The sequence below is a fragment of the Dasypus novemcinctus genome, chromosome 21 (assembly GCF_030445035.2).
Source record: "Dasypus novemcinctus isolate mDasNov1 chromosome 21, mDasNov1.1.hap2, whole genome shotgun sequence".
Taxonomy (NCBI): Eukaryota; Metazoa; Chordata; class Mammalia; order Cingulata; family Dasypodidae; genus Dasypus; species Dasypus novemcinctus.
In genome coordinates, this window is record NC_080693.1 from 49,723,569 (window position 1) to 49,745,118 (window position 21,550).

The 21,550-nt window shown below is 43.3% G+C and overlaps 1 protein-coding gene across 2 annotated transcripts in view; it reads right to left on the reverse strand.

The window, feature by feature from the left end:
• The window catches only part of PCTP (phosphatidylcholine transfer protein), a 47,852-nt gene extending 27,487 nt beyond the window's left edge, over window positions 1-20,365 (reverse strand). For both annotated transcript variants that reach the window (XM_004457631.5, XM_004457630.5), the window contains exon 1: window positions 20,177-20,365. In XM_004457631.5, coding sequence (XP_004457688.1) covers window positions 20,177-20,317 — 141 coding nt within the window. In that variant the 5' untranslated portion in view covers window positions 20,318-20,365. The remainder of the gene's footprint in view (window positions 1-20,176) is intronic.
• Window positions 20,366-21,550: the final 1,185 nt, after the last annotated feature.

Consider the following 21,550-nt stretch of genomic DNA (forward strand, 5'->3'; position numbering starts at 1 on the left):
TGCTTCAAGGGTCTGCCTAAACTCCTCTATATCTGTTGGAAATCTAACATGTATGGGGGGAAATTTCCAAAATTACACCACCAATACAATGGAGCCTTGGGGAACATCGAATGAATCTAAACTCATTCTCATAAATCGTACTTTCCCCACATTAATCAGAGTGTGGAACTCCATCACAAAGGGTCCCAAATGGTCTGTACTGGATTTGTGGAAAAGTCGTATTCCGAGAAGTTCCCCAAAACTGGTGTGGTACTTGTATGCTAAGTACAATAAAATTTTCCTTCTTCCTCATTCCCTTAGCAGAAGGGAAGGAGCTAAGCTAACCAGTATATCAAAACAAGAGAAAAAAGGGCTGTCCTTACCTGGGGAGGTGAAGAATGGCCCCCTGAGCATATAATCCAGTACTATGAGCCAGCAATTTGGGCAGAGGATGGCATGTGGGGTTATCAAACCCCTATCTATATGCTAAATCAAATCATCCACTTATAAGCTGTGGTAGAAATAATAACTAATGAAACCACCCATGCTCTAAACGTACTAGCGCAACAGCAAACTAAATTCAGAAATGCTATCTATCAAAACCATCTTGCCCTAGACTATCTCCTGGCAGCTGAAGGGGGAATTTGCGGAAAATCCAATCTCTCTAATTGCTGCCTTGAACTAAATATCACTGGAAAGGTTATCAATGAAATTACAAACAAAATGGTAAAAATTGCTCATGTTTCCATGCAGACCTGGAATGGTTGGAATTTAAGTAATCCCTTTGGAAACTGGCAGTCAATAGCAGACAATTTGAAGCTTCTGGTGGGAATAATTGCCTTCCTCATAGGAGGATGCACCATACTTCCTTGCCTCCTCCCTTTCATTGTAAGCATTGATCCGTGTAGAGCTGGCCCATGCGCAGTGCTGATGCAAGCAAGGAGTGCTGTGCCATGCAGGGGTGTCCCCGCATAGGGGAGCCCCATGCACAAGGAGTGCACCCTGTAAGAAGAGCTGCCCAGCGCGAAAGAAAGTGCACCCTGCCCAGGAATGGTGCCGCACACATGGAGAGCTGACACAACAAGATGACGCAACAAGAAAGACAGATTCCCGTGCCACTGACAACAACAGACGCAGATAAAGAAGAACACACAGCAAACAGACACAGAGAACAGACAACTAGGAAGGGGAAGGGGAGAGAAATAAAATAAATAAATAAATCTTTAAAAACAAAAATCCTATTCAGGGCTTGGTTTTTATCAGGACAGAAGTCTGCTAAGCCCGGCCGACTGTTAATAAACCTTTTTTCTCAGATTCTCATGTCCGTGGCCTTCAATTCCATGATCTATCTAAAGTCCTTGCCATAGTGCCTGGCACAGAATAAGTATTTAGGAAATATTAGATAGCATTTGCATTAATAAGGTAGATATGATGAGCCACTCTTTCCATATTAAAAATGAAGGATTCAGATCTATGACATTATGCACTCTTTTAGGGAAACTACCATCTTACGAAGCACCAGCTCTAATACTCACAATTATCCTTTAACACTAGCATCATTAATGGCACTTTACAAATGAGGAAAGGGGAGCTGGAGTGGAGGGTGGTTAGGTGGTTTGCTATGGATATCATTACTTTTTGAGATGTTCTGTTTTTCCAGCTAAATTGTCTAAAACCTCTAGTTGTTACATTTCTTGAAGCATGAAAAAATCTATTTCTTTCCAGTTGCAGTTATAGGGTTAAGATATTCTGAGAAACACTACTGCCAATTGTACAAGTATTTGTTCTAAACAGAATAAATTCTGAAAACCCTAAGGAGAGTTTACATATGAGCAATGTCAACATGTCATAATGTTTGTATTTGACATTTACAATTTCCACAGAGGATTAATTCCTTGTAGCCCCTCCTGACCTGGAGAAAGACACCACTCATTTCCTTCAATTTATGGTGTTTATCTGCATTTACATCACAAACTACAAGGCAGCCTTGACGAATCACACACATTTCTCTAAGCCTGTGAATGCACCCTTGAGCATGCACTGAATTCTCTGCCTCTTGCAGAAGAGCTCATTTCTATTCCCCAGGGGGACAGGAAGCCTCCCCATTCTAAGCCCATGGAAGCTGTCCAACACAAGCAGCTCTGTGGCAAGTGAGAGATGCAGATGGGATGAAAAGGAAGCATTTCTCACCAAAGAGAACCAGTTTTAATGGCAGAAGTTAAACCTGTAATTGCCACTGGGCAGATATTGGGAAAGTAGCAAGATTGTATGAAAAAAGATAGTTGATTAAATGTGATTTGATATTTGAGATCTCTAAGAAAATGCAGTAGGTTTAATCCCTAAGGATTACAGATAACTGGGTAAAATAATAGTGACAGCTAATACTTATGGAATGTTGACTGCACACCAGGAATTAGGCTCAGTGATTCACATGGCTTATCCCAGTGAATCTACACAACAATAATATGAGGTATGGACCACCAATAAATGCATTTTTCAGACAAGGAAACAGAGGCTTAAAGAAGTTATGAAAAATGTCCAGAAAATCCTAGATGCCCAGGGATCCTAGATTTGTCATGGTTTGTAATTAGTTCTTATTCTGAGAAAGTACCTTAACCTCTAAGGATCTCCCTTTCATCCCCTATAAAATAAAAAGGTTGTCCTTAAAAAAAAAAACACAAAACCTTAAGGCCCCATAATTTCTCAATAGTAGCTGCTGCCAATATTGAAAAAGTCTATACCCCTTCTAAAACATACAACCCAAAGAATCATTGAATTACTACCAAGTCATATTGCAACTGCACACATAAGAATTTTTGTGTCAATATCCAAAATATATTTCTATTTTATTTTGGTCCACATGGGGATTTACCATTTAAGTTCAGACAATTACATGGCCAGAAACACCTTTTGCTTTAAAATTTCAGAAACAGAAATAAGAGGCATCCCCAAGTGACAGGTTCAACTGCACTCTCCCACAAACCCAAGGACTTATGGGAGAGTTACTTCTCCCTCTTCAATTTGTTTGCAACAGCATGGTTTACGCAGATTCCCTTTCCTTTCAATTCCATCACTTTAGGTTAAGCTTCCCATGAGCTTCATTCATGCACCACCCACATAATGAGCCAAGAGGAGCAAGAGGCAGCTGTGGGCTGCACAGCAGAGGGAGCAGTGAACTGAGCCTAGAAGGCGGGGCTTTGTTTCCTGGAGAAAAGAGCAGGCAGCAAGGGTTACACAAGAAAGCGGAAAAGGGCAACAAAAGCACAAAGAGTGGAGCAGTTTGGTTGAGTGTAGAGTGTCTGGAAGGTAGCACTGTTGGAGGCTGGACATACAGGGTGGGACAAAAGAGAAGTTAGTCCTTTCTCTTGTTGACAGTGGAGCGCTACTCACATGGAGAAAGCAGTATCCTAGAAAAAATGATTCCAGTGAGGTTAAGAACACAAAGTTGATCAGAGAGTCAGGAATATACTTTTCTGCTATATCCCATAAGAAATGTATGGTATTTAGTTAATTAGGTATTTATTTCTAGGAATGTTAACAGGAAAATCAGTAATAGGAAAAATATATTCTGAATTCCAAACATTTTGTGCCTAACACCTAATACTATGCTTGGCATATATGACCAAGCAAGAAGCCTTCTCCACTTGTTATTGCCCCTGATTCCCCCTGGCTCACCCCAGGAGTTCATGACATGGTATTGTGTCCACAGATCCAGAAACGTCTAAATCCTTCCTACCAATCACATCTCCTCTCACAGTGCTCCCAGGATAGAATGAAAATCAGTTTCACTTTATTATTAGCCACATCAGCATCCTATAATCCCCAGTGCAAGAATCTGTAGAAAGACTGGGTGAGAGTATGAACTTTGCCTTATACTTGGAGGCAGAAGCGGGGCATCCTACTCACCTTCTCCCTTCTTCCCACCAAATCTTAGGATGAACATTCTCCTGCTACCTCACATCCACATGTTCACCCTGAGACAGAATAGCGGAGAGGGAAAACTGAAGCTCTAGCATATCTATCTCGCTGTATGCTCAGGGGGAGATGGAAAAGGAGAGAGGAAGCTGGCCTGTTATGACAGCAAGTAGAACGCCACACACGGGCAAGCAGCTTTTACACATGGTGACTGCCCACTATTAAAAGATGATTTCATAAGTGTGCTAGGTTCAATTACAGTCATATTGATCATGCTGGTAATTGCTCCATCCTTGGGAGAGAGGCAGAAGGGTGAGGGAAGGGGTGGAATATCCTGCAATCCTTATATAAAAGAAGCCCACAATGCAAACTGGACCTGGGGAAAGTTAGTAGACGCTTCCCATCTGTTCTGATAATTCCATCCTCATGTGAGTAAAATCTGTGCCTCACTCAAAAAGGTCAAACTTTCCTCAGCCCTGCCTGGCTAAACTGCAGTTTTTCCAGTAATGCCAGGCTTTGAATATTTTAGTAGGTCAACAGCACAAGAAAGAACAGTCCCTGGGAAAGTACAGTCTGCTCCTCACCAAACTCTTTGTTTAGAAGATCTATTAAAGGACAAAATCACAATTTAGGCAGTCTCTTCTCACAGTGCCAGGCATTTAGATACAAAAAATTTAAAAGTCAAGCCACAGCCAGATCTTTTCATTCCAACAATTACTTTGTCTAAATCGAAAATGTGAACCTTTGATTTCACGCAGATTCACACTGCATCAGGCGTCTCCTGGCATGGTAAACACAGCGCAGAGCTCCTGCCGGCCCTGACCACCCATCAGGAGAAAAGCTGTGCTAAGTGACCTGGGGCCCTTTTCTGTCAAGGGAACTTTTCAACCCTGCTCAAGGGACCACATTCACTTCCAAGTGGTCACTAACTTAAAGATCAGAGAGAGTGAGTCTTAATTTGGACATTTCTTTCGTCTTAAGATACATTTCTTTTTTTCTCACTTTTACCTTTCAGCTTCCGTTGCTTCACATCTCTAGAGGACCGTCCTGTCTCTGACTTCCTCTCAATGTCAGAACCACCTGGAGAAAGACACATGCTAGACATACACCAGTGGTTCTTAAAGTTGGTCCCTGGAGCAGCAGCTTCAGCATCACTTGGCAACTTGCTAGGAATGCTCACTCTCCCACCCCCGTACCAGAACCAGAAACTCGGGTTGGGGCCCTGCACTCTGAGTTTTAGTGAGCTCTGCAGGTGATTCCGACAAGTTTGAGAACTACTCTATCATATATCATTTCAGTCAATCCTCTCAACAACCCTGGAAGATAGGCATTCTCCTTATTTTGCAAACGAAGTTGAAATTTTAAAATGAAAAAGTGATAACCACTAGCCTCTCTCCAACCTCAACCCAAGCCCCACTTGATTCTGGTTCTTCTCAGAAAGAGAAGGCCCACTGGATTCTGGTTCTTCTCAGAAAATAAGGCAAGCTCACACCTGGCTCAGGGACACTTAGCATCCCCTCCACTTCTAGTTTAAAACCCAGGAGGCAGAAATTTGCAGGGAAAATGGCAGAGTAGGGAATTCCAGGACCCAGTCTTCCCACCAAACAAATTTTAAACAGGCAGGAACTATTTGAAACAACGGTTTTGAAACTCCATAGGCCAGAAGCATCCAGGGAAGAGTGGGAGGAAGAGCTGATACATTAAGTTAAAGAACTGTAAACTGCTTTCTTACACAGGGGTTACTGGAGCCGTCCCCCACTCTCACAGCAGGCTGCTCTGGAGTCCCGTCCCGGCTACTGCTGCTGACAGAAAGGAACATAAAAATCCTCTTCCCCAAAAGCAGGCTGTGCACAGCCCATCCTGATCACAGCTTTTGGTTGGAGAATTCGGATCACAGCTACTGTTTCAATCTGCCGGGACACAGGTGGAGGCAGTAGAGATTTAAAGACAGAGGCTTAGGGCTGCGGGAGAAAGTTAGCTGAAGAGCTGCATTTGCTGGGCAGGCCAGCAAAGCTCGGCTTTGGGGACTTATCAGAGTTCTTGGCACCCTTCCTGACCGGAGTCTCCACAGGGCACCTTGGAGCTAGTCCGTGCCCCTTTCATGGGTCCCTGGTCCTGTCTTGGCTGGGAAAGAGAATCCTGAAAGTCCTCAATGGGCACCCTGGAGTGACTCTCCTCCCAGAATTTGTCCTCCAGGCAAAAGGAGTGTAAAAAACTACAGAAGTGGATAGTCTGGGACAAAGGCCTGCCAGTTTCAATAACCAAGAGACAGCGGTTTGTCCCCTGGGAAACAGAGGGGACAACCAAACTCCTGTAAACAGGGGAACTCCAAAACAACTAACATGCAAACGCTCTGGACAAGACGGAGGACCAGTAAGGCAGGGAAAGCCCTGCACAGTGCATTCGCCTGGGCAGACCTTCTAGATAGGGGGACTGAAGCTCAAGAAAATCTGTCTTATCACTGCATGGTTACAAAACCAAGAAACAGACATCCCAGGGAGTAAATCCCAAGAGTTAACATTTTAAAATATTAAAGTGCACAGTGTACAACAAGAGAGTATAAGACAAAGAAACATGAAGTGATGGTCCATCCAAAGGAAGAGAATAAAAATGCAGGAAACACTAATGAAGAAGACGAGAATGTAGACATACCAAATATAGCCCTTAAAAAAAATAAAATTATCTTTAAAATGCTCAAGAAGATGAAAGAAAGTACAAAGAAAGACCTAAGGGATGCCAGGAAATGAATGAATAAATAATACAAGAGTCTAAGTAAAGAGGTAGAAATTTTAAGAAAGAATCAAACAGAATTACTGGACATGAAGACCACAATAACTGAAATGAAAAATTCCCCGGGGATTTTAAGAGCAGTTAGGAGCTGGCAGAAAAAAAATCAGTGAACTTGAAAATAAGCCACTTGAAATGAGTTAGGCTGAGGAACAGAAAAGAAAAATATATATTAAAAGCAAAAATAGCCTAAGAAAACTGAGACACCATCAAATGCACCAAAATATGTGTCATGGGAGTCCCAGAAGAAATGAGAGAAAGGGGCAGAAGGAATAGTCAAAGAAATAATAACAGAGAACTTCTCAAACTTATCAAAAGGCAACAGGTTTCTTAGACTTTAAACCCAAAGCACAAGCAACAAAAGAAAAAATAGATAAATGGGGTCTTATCCTTATTAAAATCAAACATATTTGTTCCCTCAAGGACTTTATCATGAAAGTAAAAAAGGCAACCTATACAATGGGAGAAAATATTTGGACCCCACATATCCAAAAGAGGATTAATATCCAGTATATAAAAAGAAATCCTTCAACTTAAGAACAAAAAGACAAACAACCCAATTTAAAAATGGGCAAAAGACTTGAACAGACAAGATCTCAACAGATACCATGGAAACAAGAAGGCATAGGATGAAATATTTAAAGTGTTAAAACAACTGCCAACCACACAGTGTATATCCAGTGAAACTGTTTTTCAAACTGAGAGATTAAGATATTCCCAGAAAAACAAAAGCTGAGTTCATCACCACTAGACCTACCCTACAAGCAATACTAAAGGGAGCTCTTCAGACTGAATGGAAGGTCACTAAAGAGTGGATCAAAGCAGCATAAAGAAATAGAGATCTCCTGTAAAGGTAACCATATGGTTAATTATAAATGCCAGTACTATTATATTTTTTGGTATGTCACTCTACTTTCTACTTCCTGCAGGTTATAAAATGCAAATACATAACAAGTAATGATAAAACTATGGTTTGGGGCATACATTGTATAAAGATACAATTTGTTACAAGTACAACAAAAAGATGGGGGGTTGAGGGATATAAGAATAGTGTATGTGTATGCTATTGAAGTTGGTATCAAATCATATGAGATTGTTAAAGATTTAGGATGTTGAATTTAAGCCCATGGTAACACAAAGAAAAATACATGAAAAATATAAACAAAGAGAAGTGAGGAGGGACTCAAATGGTACAACACAAAAAAATTAAATAAATATGAAAGTAGGCATTAATGTAAGAACTGAGGGCAAACAAGGCATAAGACTTACAAAGAATGAACAGAAAAATGTCAGAAGAAAGTCCTGCATTGCTGCTACTTACTGTAAATGTAAATGGATTAAACACTCCTTAAAAAGCAGAGATTGGCAGAATGGATAAAAAAGCATGACCCACCCATCTATACGGTGCTTACAAGAGACTAAACTTAAATTCAAAGACCCAAGAAGGATGAAAGTGCAAGGATGGAAAAAATCACAGCATGCAAGTAGTAAAAAAAAAAAAAAAAGAGTTGGGATAGCTATAGTAATATCAAATAAAATAGACCTTACACCAAAAATTTATGAGGGACAAAGAATATTATATACTGATAAAAGGGTCAATTCAACAAGATATATTTACAAATATATATTCACCTACTAGCAGAGCTCCAAAATAAATGAAGTAAATATTGACAAGTTTGTTGAGAGAATTAGATGTTTCTACATTAATGGAAAGAGACTTCAATACACCATATGCATGGATAGAACAATTAGACAGAGGGTCAAAAAGGAAACAGAAGATGTGAACGATACTATAAACCAACTAGACCTACCAGATATATAGAAACTTCCCACAACAGTAGAATATGCATACTTCTCCAATGCATATAGATCATTCTCCAAGACAGATCATATGTCAGTCTTATAAGAAAAAGCTTAAGTTTAGCTTTCACATGAAGGTGAAACCGAAGCTGGCACTGCAGTTAGAGGAGGGAGGGAAAGGCGTTCTAGCAGCTTTGGTGCCAAAAATTTGAAAGTGGCGCCAAACCGAGGGCAGAACCAACTGTGAAAAGCGGCACCGAATTTGAAAGTGGCACCAAGGCACTGGAATGTAGGGAATGGGAGCAGCGACTCAGGCAGGAACCCATGTAAGTTATTTAGACTTCTCGGATAGGCTGTAATCCCTGAAGTACCCAATCAATGGGGAACAGGGGAGGGAACTGCATGTAAGGCTTAGGGTATAAATGTCATTGTTTCTTGTTGTTTGGTGTGCCGGTCATTTTATCCAGGTCATACTTCCATTCTCTTGCAAGATCATTAATAAAATTCTTTTCTCCTCCACAGTCAGGTGAGTTTTTGTTCTCTTAAAGGTACAGCTTTCTTTTTAATAACTTTGGGGACTTGTCCAGGACCTGAAGCTTCAGAGGGGGACCCCGGGGCAGACAAGGGGAACTGATTGAGTGGTCTTGGACTCCACTGTTGGGGGCCTGCCTTTGATAGCTGGAAGGACCTAAGATCAGTCATTTAGGTCTGCTGACTGTGGACTAGAAAAGGGGAAGGGAAAACCTGCCTCTTATCAATCAGGCAAATCTGTGCACAAGGCCAAGGTAAGAAATGGGACTATAAAATATTTCCTTGGTTGTAGGAAAATTCTGTTAAGTCTGGGGTTGACTGTGTATGCATGAGATGTGCAACATACAGTACGAAGCGAATGTAAAGTCCCAACTCACGTTTCCCTTCTCCTGTGAGGGAAAGGGCCGCAGACGAAGCAAAAGGATTTGAGAGAAAGACACCCAGAACAAGACTCAGAATGGGGAATAGGGGCAGTTGGCCAGCTGGGAAAAGAGGAAAGGGGATATCTGTTGGGTCCCTCAGGGACATTCTTTTGGATAGTCCATTAGGGATGATGTTGAAAAACTGGACCGATAATGATCGGACCAAGGGAAAAGGTAAAAAGAAAATGATTAACTATTGCTGTTACACTTGGGTCAAAGAGAGCATTTTACCACCTGATGTATTTTAGTGAAAATATTGGGCAAATGAGGATTAGCTATGTGCCAACCTTGTACTTAATGTTAATGAAAAGAAACCCTTTTCCAAGGAGGAGTCTGACTATGCCATGTGCTGGTTGAAGGGGAGAGAGACCATCCTCTATCTCATGAAAGCTAAATCTCCAGACCCAGAAACTAAGTCTGTAAAAGCTAAAACCTGGAACCCTCTATTGAGCCTCCCTTCCCCCTGTGTTTCCCCTCCCCTCTCAGAGCAGGAACTGGTGAATTTGGAAGGTCCAATAGAACCCACCCAAGGCCCCAGGAAGGAAATTCTTAGGATTGGTAGGGTATTGTAGATTATAGACTCTTTTCTTTTATTTAATTTTTTTATTGCTTTTTTTTGAAGATACATAGATCCAAAAAAATATTACATTAAAAAATATAAGAGGTTCCCATATACCCTATACCCCACACCCCCACTCTTCCCACATCAACACTTCTCTCATCTTTGTGGCACAGTCATTGCATTTGGTGAATTCATTTTGGAGCACTGCTGCACTGCATGGATTATATATAGATAGAATCTTATGCATCCCAAACTAAGGGGTTATATCAAAAACTGTTGGAGGAAGATCCTGACAAATTAGAATGGAAAAAATGGGAAATTGAGGCCTTGGAGGGGCTCAGATAGGCACTGGTCAGGCCCCTGTTCTAGCCCTCCTTTCCACTGAGAAACCTTTCTACTTGTTTGTTACAGTAGATAAAGGGACAGCCTTGGAGGTTCTGACCCAAATCTGGGGAGGTCAAAGGAGACCTGTAGCCTTCCTTTCCAAAATCCTGGATCCTGTCTCCAGGGGATGGCCCAGATGTGTTCAAGCTGTCGCAGCAACCACTCTCTTGGTAGAAGAGAGCAGGAAGCTGACTTTCAGAGGAGCCTTAGTTGTTAGCACCCCTCATCATGTCAGAACTATTCTGTCTCAGAAAGCGGGAAGGTGGCTGATTGACTGCCAAATTCTTAAGTATGACACTATCCAGATGGAAAAAAATGACTTGGTATTTGACAACAGACCATAGCCTAAACCCGGCCTCCTTCCTTTGGAAGGGATCAGACCAAATGGAGGCTCCTGAGCACAATTGTTGAGACCTGATTGAGTATCAGACCCGAGTCTGATCTGACGTCCCTGCACTCGGGGGAAAAAGTGTTCATAGACGGGTCCTCCAGGGTCCTAGAAGGAAGGAGGCACAATGGCTATGCAATTATAGATGGACTAACTTATGAGGTGAAAGAAGCTGGCCAATTGCCCAATGACTGGTCAGCTCAAACTCACAAACTGTATGCATTAAATCAAGCCCTCAAATTATTAGAAGAAAAGGATGGTACAGTCTACAACGACTCTAAGTATGCCTTTGGGGTACTCCACACCTTTGGGAAAATTTGGGAGGAGAGGGGATTGATTAATTGGGGAAAAAAAGGGCTGGTCCATGGGAGAATTAATAAAACAAGTATTGTCCAGTCTACTCTTACCCGGGAAATATCAGAGGTGCATGTAAATGGACACTAGAAAGGTCACAGTTTGAGGCAAAGGGCAATAGGTTAGCAGATCAAGTGGCTAGGGAAGCCTCTCTTAGTCCCCCTTTGAAGTTGATGATCCTGACACCCTCCATTCCCAAAGAGTTTGGAGTCCCCACATTCTCTGAAAAGGAGGTGAAAGAGCTGGAGCAATTAGGAGCAACCCTAGATGATCAAGGGAGGTGCCTCCTTCTGGATGGCAGGCAAATGTTGAATAAGCAAGTAATGAGAGAGGTAGTAGCATTCTTACACCAAGGGAGTCATTGTGAGGTACAGGTCATGTGTGATCTGGATGCATGGGCCTTTATACTATAGCTAAACTAACAAGTGAACGATGCACAATTTGCCAAAAAGCTAATAAGACAGTCTTAAGGAAGCAAGAACAAGGGAGAGGGAGCCGGGCCTCTGGCCATTCCAGAGTATTCAGGCTGATTACACTGAAATGCCCCCCATGGGTCGGCTAAAGTATGTTCTGGATATTATAAATTATCTGACAGGATGGGTGGAGGCATATCCTCTGGTCTCAGCTACAGCATTAGGAACTTCTAAAATTATCCTTGAACAATCATTCCTCATTATAGGTTAGTGGAAAATAGAGACTCAGATAATGGTAGCCACACTACCTCCCATGATTTGCAGAATGTTATGTGAAGACTGGGTATCACATGGAACTTCCATACACCTTGGCACTTGCTGTCTTCAGGGAGGGTGAAGAGAATGAATCAAACTTTAAAGAAGCATCTTTCTAAATTGGTTTTAGAAACAAAGTTACCCTGGATTAAGTGCTTACCCTTAGCCCTATTGAGGATTAGAACTGCACCTAGGGAAAAACTGGGAATCTCCCCCTATGAAATGCTTCTGACTTGCCTTTTCCTAGGAGTACTAGAGACCTTCCTTCGAGTCAAAGGATTTCTTCCTTAAGAATTATATACTGGCTTTGCCCTCTACTTTGTCATCCCTCAGGTATCGTGGTTTGCTGGCCCAGACCCTGCCTCTCAAATTCACTATCCATCAATACCAACCTAGCAGCTGGGTCCTAATCAAGCTGTAGAAGGAGTCCAACCTGGGAAGGACCCTATCAAGTTTTGTTGACAACTGAAACTGCAGTACTGACGGCAGAAAAAGCCTGGACCCCCAACTCTCGAGTAAAAGGACCGGTACCCAAACCAGACAATAAGTACCCAACACACCGTCTGAGTCCTGGGAAATAACTCCAACCTCGGATCCCTTAAGGATCATTCTGAGAAGGGAGTAGGTGAGAAGGCATATCAGGAAGGGGGGAGGGACTGGTCAGACTGTGTATCAGTGAATATTGCGAGAAGATATCCTTCCTCTTAGCAGGCAGGCTATTACCTATATTCATCTTTTCTAGTGCCTTGAGAGACTAGCAGATGATGGATTTAAAGTTTCTGAAAATCAAAATAATTATACTGACTATGATGTTTCTGATTCAGGTCACAACAAGCCCTGTTAAATTGAAAGTAAATGTAACCAAAGACCTAGAGTCCTAGACTGTGAAGTTTGATGCCTGCCAAGTGATAAAATGTGAGGGCTTAGGACATGAGCAGTGGCTGAGTGAGCAAAATAAATATCTATGCCCAGAGTCATCAAGAAGTTATCTCAACCCCTCCCCCATCTCAACTGAAAGTTTTTGTGGTGGTCTACCAAGTACAAGGGGTGGGACAGCAGAGGCCATACTCACTGGAAACCACTGGAGGACAAAATAGCCTTTTATGAAGGTAATACCCCATCAGACTGCAAAAACTTCCAGTGCAACCCAGTGGTAATAACCATTAATAAGGCAGACAAACTCAGCAACAGCAGCTGTTATTCTTCCCCTGACAGAGTCTACAGGATGGGGGTGGACATTAGAGGTAAAGATCCTCTGGGGAGGTTCTGTATTTGAGTCCTTCCTCTCCCAGTGGATATGATGTCAACAACACCCCCTCCAGCTAACCCTTCAGAGATACAAGGGAAAACCGACCAAAGGCCAGCTCCCCAAATCAGAATGGTCCCAAAGCAGCCAGGATACTGAAGGCAGAAGATTTAAAGTAAACCATAGAAAAAGAGACAGGATATGGGGACATAAATGCCTGGGTAGAACGGGTCAAATATACAGTTCAGAGTCTGAACAAAAGCAACTGTTATGCTTGTGCAACAGGCCAGCCCACTGCTCATATTGTACCCTTTCCGTTAGGTATGGAAAAGCATGAAAGGGAGTTTAAGTGCATGGTGCTTCTCTTCCAGACTGCTACTCCTGGTAAAAATTGTAATATGTTGTCTTCTCTTCCCTCCTGTCAAAAAGGGAAACAGCAAAGCCATACCAGCTTCCCGCCATAGTCCAGGAAGTCACTCTGCCTGTGACTAGCTGTGGAAAAGGGCTCCAGGACCTTGGGACCATGGCCTTGTGTACACGAGTATGGAACAGAGTGAGGAGAGTACTGGCAATTTCTCCAGTTTGGCCATACCCCAAGCAGACCTTTGGTGGTATTGCAGGAAGGTTGTCCTCCGACTGGTGTTACCTGAGAAGTGGGGAGGAACCTGTGTTCTGGTTCATTTGGCCATTCCATTTACCCTGGCATTTGAAAAAGAAGAAGAAACGCAAAACCAGGGAAAGAGAAAAGAAAGAAGTTTACCTGGTTTCTTTGATGACTGAATTTATCTAGATAGTATAGCAGTTCCCCAGAGAACTAGAAATCTAAAGCTAGAAATCAGGTAGCTGCAGGATTTGACTCATTCTTGTTCTGGAGGGTCACCATTAACAAAAATGTGGATTGGATTAACTATATATTATAATCAACAAAGATTTATCAGTTACACTAGGGATATAGTTAAGGGAATAGCAGAACAGTTGGATGCTACTAGCCATGGCATGGGAAAATAGGATAGCCCTAGACATGATGCCAGCAGAAACAGAGTTATCTGTATCATGGTTAGAGGTAGTTGCTCTAATCATCCCCAATAATATGGCCCCAGACAGGACTATCACCAAAGCCTTGCAAGGCTTAACAGGCTTATCTGAAGAGTTGGCAGAAAATTCTGGCATTGACAACCCACTCACAGGATGATAAGAGAGCAAGTTTGGAAAATGGAAATGAGTGGCACTGTCTGTTCTGACTTCTCTTATCATTGTGGCTGGGGTACTCACAGCAGCTGGGTGTTGCATCATCCCATGTGCCTGAAGGTTAGCTCAAAAACTCATTGAAATGACCCTAACCAAACAGATGCCCATATAGTATAAGCAAAACAACTTATAGCCCCCTACCCCCTTAAAGAGGAAAATCTTTATGATGAAGAATGTGAAGCTCTTAGCAGATTTAAGAAACTAAATTGTGAAAACTAAAGAGTCTAAAAGAAAGAGTAGAGATTTGTAAGTAAAGGGTTAAGTTTAGTTTTCACATGAAGGTGAAGCCAAAGATTTTTTATTTATTTCTCTCCCCTTCCTCCCTGCCCCCCCCCCCCCCCCCCCGCCCACAGTTGTCTGCTCTCTGTGTCCATTCACTGTGCATTCTTCTGTGTCCACTTGTATTCTGGTCAGCGGCACTGGGAATCTGTTTCTCTTTTTGTTGTGTCATCTTGCTGCATCAGCTCTCCGTGTGTGCTGTGTCATTCCTGAGCAGGCTTCACTTCTTTCGCGCGGGGTGGCTCTCCTTACGGGGTGCACTCCCCCTGTGTGGAACTCCCCTACATGAGGGACACCCTTGCATGGCACAGCACTCCTTGCACATGGGCCAGTTCATCACATGGGTCAGGAGGCCCTGGGTTTGAACCCTGGACATCCCAGGTGGTAGGTGAACACTCTATCAGTTGAGCCAAATCTGCTTCCCTCTAGCAGCTTTGATGCCAAAAATTTGAAAGTGGCGTCAAGCCAAGAGGGCCGGCTATTGTGAAAGCGAGGGCCAGCCAATTGTGAAAAGCAGCACCGAATTTGAAAGCGGTGCCAAGCCACCAGAATGTAGGGAATGGAAGCAGCAACTAAGAACAGGAACACATGTAAGTTAATCAGACCTCTCGGATAGGCTATAACCCCTGAACTACCCAATGAATAGGGAACAGGGGAGGGACCTGCGTGTTAGGCTTAGGGTATAAATGTTGTTTTATCCTAACAACATTTGTTGTTGTTTGGTGTGCTGGCCATTTATCAGGTTGCACACCATTCCTTCAAAATCATTAATAAAAGTCTTTCTCCTCCACAATCCGGTGAGCTTTTGTTCTCTTACAGGTGCAGCTTTCTTTCTAACAGTCTCAATTTAAAAACCATACCAGTTTCAATTAAAATACTATACAATTAAAAATATTGGAATCATACAATGTATCTTCTCCAACCATAACAGAAAGAAGCTAGAAATCAATAGAAGGAGAACTGAAAAATTTATGAGTATGTGGAAATTAAACAATGTACTCTTGAACAACAAATGGGCCACAAAAGAAATCACAAGCGAAATTTGGAAATATCTTGACAGAAATAAAAATAAAAACACAACATACCAAAACTTATTGGATACAGGAAAGGCAGTGCTGGGAGAGAATTTTATATATCTAAATGCTTACATTAAAAAACAGGAAAGATATCAAGCCAGAGACTTAACCTCATAATTGCAGGACCTAAAAAAAGAAGAGCAAACTAACCCCAACATAAGCAGAAGGAAGGAAATAAAGATTTGAGTAGAGATAAATTAAACAGAGAATAAAAAAGCATTAAGAGAATCAACAAAACCAAAAGCTGGTTCTTTAAAAAACTCAATAAAATTGACACACATTTAGCTAGATTGACAAAGAACAAAAGACAGAGGTGCAAATAACTAAAGTCAGAAATGAAAGGGGGTATATTAATATGTTACTACCAACCCCACAGAAATAAAAAGGATTACAAGAGGTTACTATGACTCTACTGCTACAAATTAGAGAACCTAGATGAAATGTACAAAGTCCTAGAAACACACAAACTACCTATATTGCCTCAGGAAGAAATATACAATCTCAACAGACCAAAAACAGACAAAGATAATGAATCAATAATCAAAAACCTCCCAAAGAAGAAAAGCCTAGGACCAAACAGCTTCATTGGTGAATTTTATCAAACATCCCAAGAAGAATTAACACCAAGCCTGCTCAAATTCTTTAAAAAACTGAAGAGGCAGGAACACATCCTAAATCTTTCTATGAAGCCAACATTCATTTAATATGAAAGCCAGGTAAAGATATCACAAGAAAAGTTTACAGACCAATGTACCATATGAATATAGATGCAAAAATCCTCAACATACTACTAGCAAATCAAATCTAACAGCACATTAAAAGAATTATGTACCATGATCAAGTGGGATTTATCCCAGGTACGCAAATGGAAGGGGATATATAAGAAAACTGGCCCAAAGTCAAATAAAGAAATAATATGAAGTAGAGTTGGGGGTTAGGGAATAATGCCCAATTCATGCTTCCATAAAAAAAAATCAAACTGGAAAGAAGTAGCAGGCAGATGAAGAATGATGAATATAAAACAATAGCAGAATGAAGTATTTTGAGCACCTACTAACTGCAATGTATCCCAGAAATAATGAAGAGGACAAATGGGATACAAAAAGATTTGCCTTAACCTTGGAGGATGTGGATTCCAATTCTGCCCTAAAACTGACTAGCATTGTGTTTCTCTCTGTGAACCTGTCTTCGCTTTGTAAAACATGGGGTTTGCCCCAGAAATCTCTACGGCACTTTCCAGTTCTGGCTTTCTACGATGTGTGATGGTGGGAAAGAAAAGGAAGTGTGAGCTCCTTATGGGCAAGAATTTTATCTGTTTTCATGTTCGCTGATGATTCTTGAGTCTCCAGCCTGACACGTGTTATGTACTCAGAAATAAATAAATTAGTTCAGTGGCTGGCCTTAGGGAGCATGCCATTTTGTAGAGAGCTAAGGCTGAAAATAAAATCTGTGACTAATTGATTTACTTGTTCATTAAGCAGACACATCCTCATTCCTATGACTGCTCCTTTCTCAGAGGCACAGAAGGACTTTGTCATGCAGGGAATTTGTGTGAGGAAAGGCCTAAAACCCAAAAAGCATGAGGCCCATGGGGGAGGCAGGATGGTCTGGGACAGCTGGAGGACAGGAGATGTGTGGATGAGGCATAGAAGAGAAATCTGGAAATATGAGTTGGGGTTAAACTGGTTCAGCAAAGCCCACCCAGGAGCATTTGCCTTCTGTCCAGAGAGGCAATATAAGACCATGTTTAAGGGCACAGGTCTAGAGCCAAGAACCTGGGTTCTCAAGCCAGTTTAATCTTGAGCAACTAACTTAACCTCTCCTGCCTTCTCTCCCACACAGGTTAAAAGGTACCTTAACATAATAATAGTACCTTCTCATAGGTTGGTGGGAGGGTTGAATAAGTCAGTACCTGCAAAGCACTTAAACAGTACCTGGAATAAGAAAGCATGGGAAAAGTCTTTAGCTATAAATACTGTTATTACTAATTCTAGAATCAATAGTGCTACTGACAGGGTAGGGATAAGATCACAGCCTCCCTTCCTGGTGTTTAATTGTGCCGTGATGTGTAGGATGGAAGGGAAGACACGAGGAGGTAGAAGGCCAAGATACTATTTAAGAGGTCACTGTGGGAAACGGACTTGGCCCAGTGGTTAGGGCGCCCGTCTACCACATGGGAGGTCCGCGGTTCAAGCCCCGGGCCTCCTTGACCCGTGTGGAGCTGGCCCATGCGCAGTGCTGATGCGCGCAAGGAGTGCCCTGCCACACAGGGGTGTCCCCCGCGTAGGGGAGCCCCACGCGCAAGGAGTGCACCCATAGGGAGAGCCGCCCAGCGCGAAGGAGGGAGCAGCCTGCTGAGGAATGGCGCGCCCACACTTCCCATGCAGCTGACGACAACAGAAGCGGACAAAGAAACAAGACGCAGCAAAAAGACACAGAAAACAGACAACCGGGGGAGGGGAGGGGAATTAAATAAATAAATAATAAATAAATCTAAAAAAAAAGAGGTCACTGTAATTCTAGGTGAGAGGTACTGAGCACCTAAAGTGGCAAAGGTAAAGGAAAGCAAAGGGAAGGGAAATGGGCCAGATGCCAGATATAGCTAAGCAGTAAATGAAAAAAGTGGGCAAAGGCCCTTTTTGTGACTGGTAAGGAAAATAGAATATTCAGAGAGAAGATAAAAGGATTTTGTCTGAAAAATGTCCATTTTCCTGCTCAGGTGTCTGTCAAAGTTATATCAGGAAATAAATTCTGCCTGTCCTGGGACGGTGAGCTACTTATTCATCTTGTATATCCAAAGGTCCTGGCACACAGCAGGCATTCAGTGTTTGCTAAGTGAATAATCACAAACATTACTGAAACACAAATGTAGATGGATGCATCATCCTCTGGATGCATATGAGAACAATTAGTGAAAATACAAAATAGCTCCCTGAGATTCATTTCAGGGCCACCACCAGGCTGAGGGTAAACAGCAGGTGATTAACGTCCTGAAGTGCAGAAGCCTAGAGCAGAACTCCATATTGTAAGTCTATTATAGGATAGTTCTTACCCAATTTAGCTGGATACCTAGTCAACTGATGCCCAACAAAATGTAACAACTGTATATAGAGAAAAGCAAATATGACATCTCACCAACATCCAGTATCTGCTCTGTTCTGGATCATAAAATGGTCTGCTCTACTAATTAGCAGTGTTCAAATTAGCATGTTCCATGGTCCTAGTCTCTAGAGAGGAAATTTCTTCCATCTTCGTAATATTAATATTCTTCATTTATTTACAGCAGGGCCTCTTAACCTTGGCACTATTGCAATTTTGGGCCAGATAATTCATTCTGGTTTTTTGTTTTGTTTTGTTTTGGGAGGGGGGCTGTCCTGTCCATTGCAGAGATTTTCACACATTTTCACACATTTGATTTGAACCTCTCAACAACCCTCTGAGGAGGCATGGCAGATGGTGAGCAAAGTCTAACTATCACAATGCTTGTTCTCTGTTTTAAAATACAAAGAAATATATTTTACATAAACTTAAATATGACTGTTTAAAAAGCATTGGTAACGCTCATGTCAATATCATGAAATCTCTAATGCACCTCTACCACCAGCTTTGCCCGGTGTCTCTGGAGAGACCTTACACCCCTCCACGCCTGTTTCTTGCATCTATGAAACATGGGGTTGACCAGCTGAGCCTTAAGGTTCCACCCTGTTCTAACACTATAATGCTCTGGTCCTATGCCACAAAATTTCAATTTTACTTTAGCTGAAGGTGACTTTAACCTACTTGCCACACAGCTACTGTCACACAAAGCAATGAATGGCAGGCCTTGGGTGCAAATGCCTGCTGCCTGGATGGCTACAGGTGTTCCAAAGTCCTCCAGTAACGCCCTGAGCCTGGCTTAAAAACCAACTCCATTCCTCTTACCCCTTTGCTTATCATTCTGCCTGAAGCTAGGGCTAAAGTTATTAAGTGCAAACTTTCAAGGAAGGGGTGGCTGCAAAGAGCAGCCAGTCACCAGAAAGACTGAAGATCATAGTAGGTCGCTTCTCAGGAACCCCTCCCCCCCCACACCCACACCCACTAGCGCCCTGCACAGTCAGTCCCTGAAAAGTCCTGTCTTTTATCCACTCATAGGTAAGCCCTAGAATACCACCCCACCTCACACCATTAGCACCCGGGACGGGGGATCCACGCACCCTGCACGCCACTATGCGTAGGGGCCTAGGACCCAGGAGACCCAGGTTTAACTCCAGCATTACCTTCTAACAAACCACTTTCTCGCGGGGCCTAAGGTTTGAGGCTGAACTCGGATGACCTCCCAATTCCCCTAATCTACAGAGTGCAGTCAGCCCAAGGCACCGCCCCCCAGGCTCCAGAAGACCCGCCGAGTCCCTCCTGCGGCTGCAGGCCCGTCTTCCCCGCGGGGAGGTTTGTCCCGCCGGCTCCTGCCCCCGCGATCCTCGGGCGCGGTGGCCGCTACCTGGTTCAGGAGCCGGTAGACGCTGATGCCGGAAGTCTCCACCAGCAGCTGCCAGTCGTCCCCGGCTAGCACGGGCTGCTCGAGCTCAGCGCACACCTCCCGGAACTGCTCCTCCGAGAAAACACTCGCCGCCCGCTCCATCCTTCTGTAGTCACAGCTCCACCGCCTGGAGGGGAGGCCCGGGACAGGGCTGGGTAGGCCGGCAGGCGGGGCCTCCGGGTGTCCTCCACGTGATTGGCGGGGAACGGAGGAGGATAAGGGCGGAGGCGGGGCTTAAGAGGAGGAACGGTCTGGGGAGGCAGATAGGCGAAAAGTGGGCTTTGCCCACCTACACACCTCAACCCCACACCCACAGCTGGTTCCAAATGATAAGCTAACCTCCCTAGAGTCTTTGGACTTCCAATCCTTTTTCCCCTTTGCCCATGTTTGCTTTAAATTAACCAATCCTTGACTCCCGTGGGCAATCTATTACCCTACACCCCTAAACCACTTTACAGGCACAAGCCCAGCTCCGCGGGTGTGCTCCCTGCCCATGTGCTTCCCGCCGACCTCTCAGGCACCCTTGTCTCTTTGAGACCTGTGAATAACTATCTTTTCTCATGCATTATGGCCTTGGTGTCCCATTGTGTCATACCTGACCTCTATTCAGACCCAAATTTAAAATCCAACTCAACTGATTAGAAACAAGTGCCACAACAAGCTCGGTGTGACTCACGACCGTTGAGAACTGAGGCGTAATGTCCTTTGGCTGCTCTTGGCTAGCTAACTGGCTCTCTGAGAGAACTAATACTATGTGGGAAGGATCTGTGACATGCTGACTTAGGTCCCCACTGCTTTGCACCACCGCTTGTTGACTCTGAGGAGAGCTGCCTAAGCTTCTCACACCAAATTGGCAGTCCTGTAGGTTGGAGTCCTCCCCAGGAGCTGCAGCCAGCCAAGCAGGAGGGGAAACCCTGTGGCTTCTAGTGCTCCCTTGAACAGGGAACGACTGGTGTCAGGTGACACCGACACTGAGCAACACTGGCTGCATAAGGAAGGTCTTGCTGTGGTTCCAGCCGAAGGAGCCAGCCAGGCAGGAGATGGGCATTCCCCCATGAAGCAGTGATTCGCCAGTGAGGCAGCTGGGCTAAGGTGCATGGACCGACAAGGACCGTGCTAGGGCTGCCACTGCCTAGACCCTTAATAAAAGCCAACAGATTTCTGGTATTTTGCATCAGCATCCCTTGGCTGACTAATACAGTGCCCAATAGCATTATGTCTGAAAACACAATGTACAAAATTAAAACATGACACAGAGACATGAAGTGAGCCCATGCTGTTGCAAAAATGGTGCCACTAGTCTTGTTTGATGCAGGGTTGCCACAAACCTTCAAT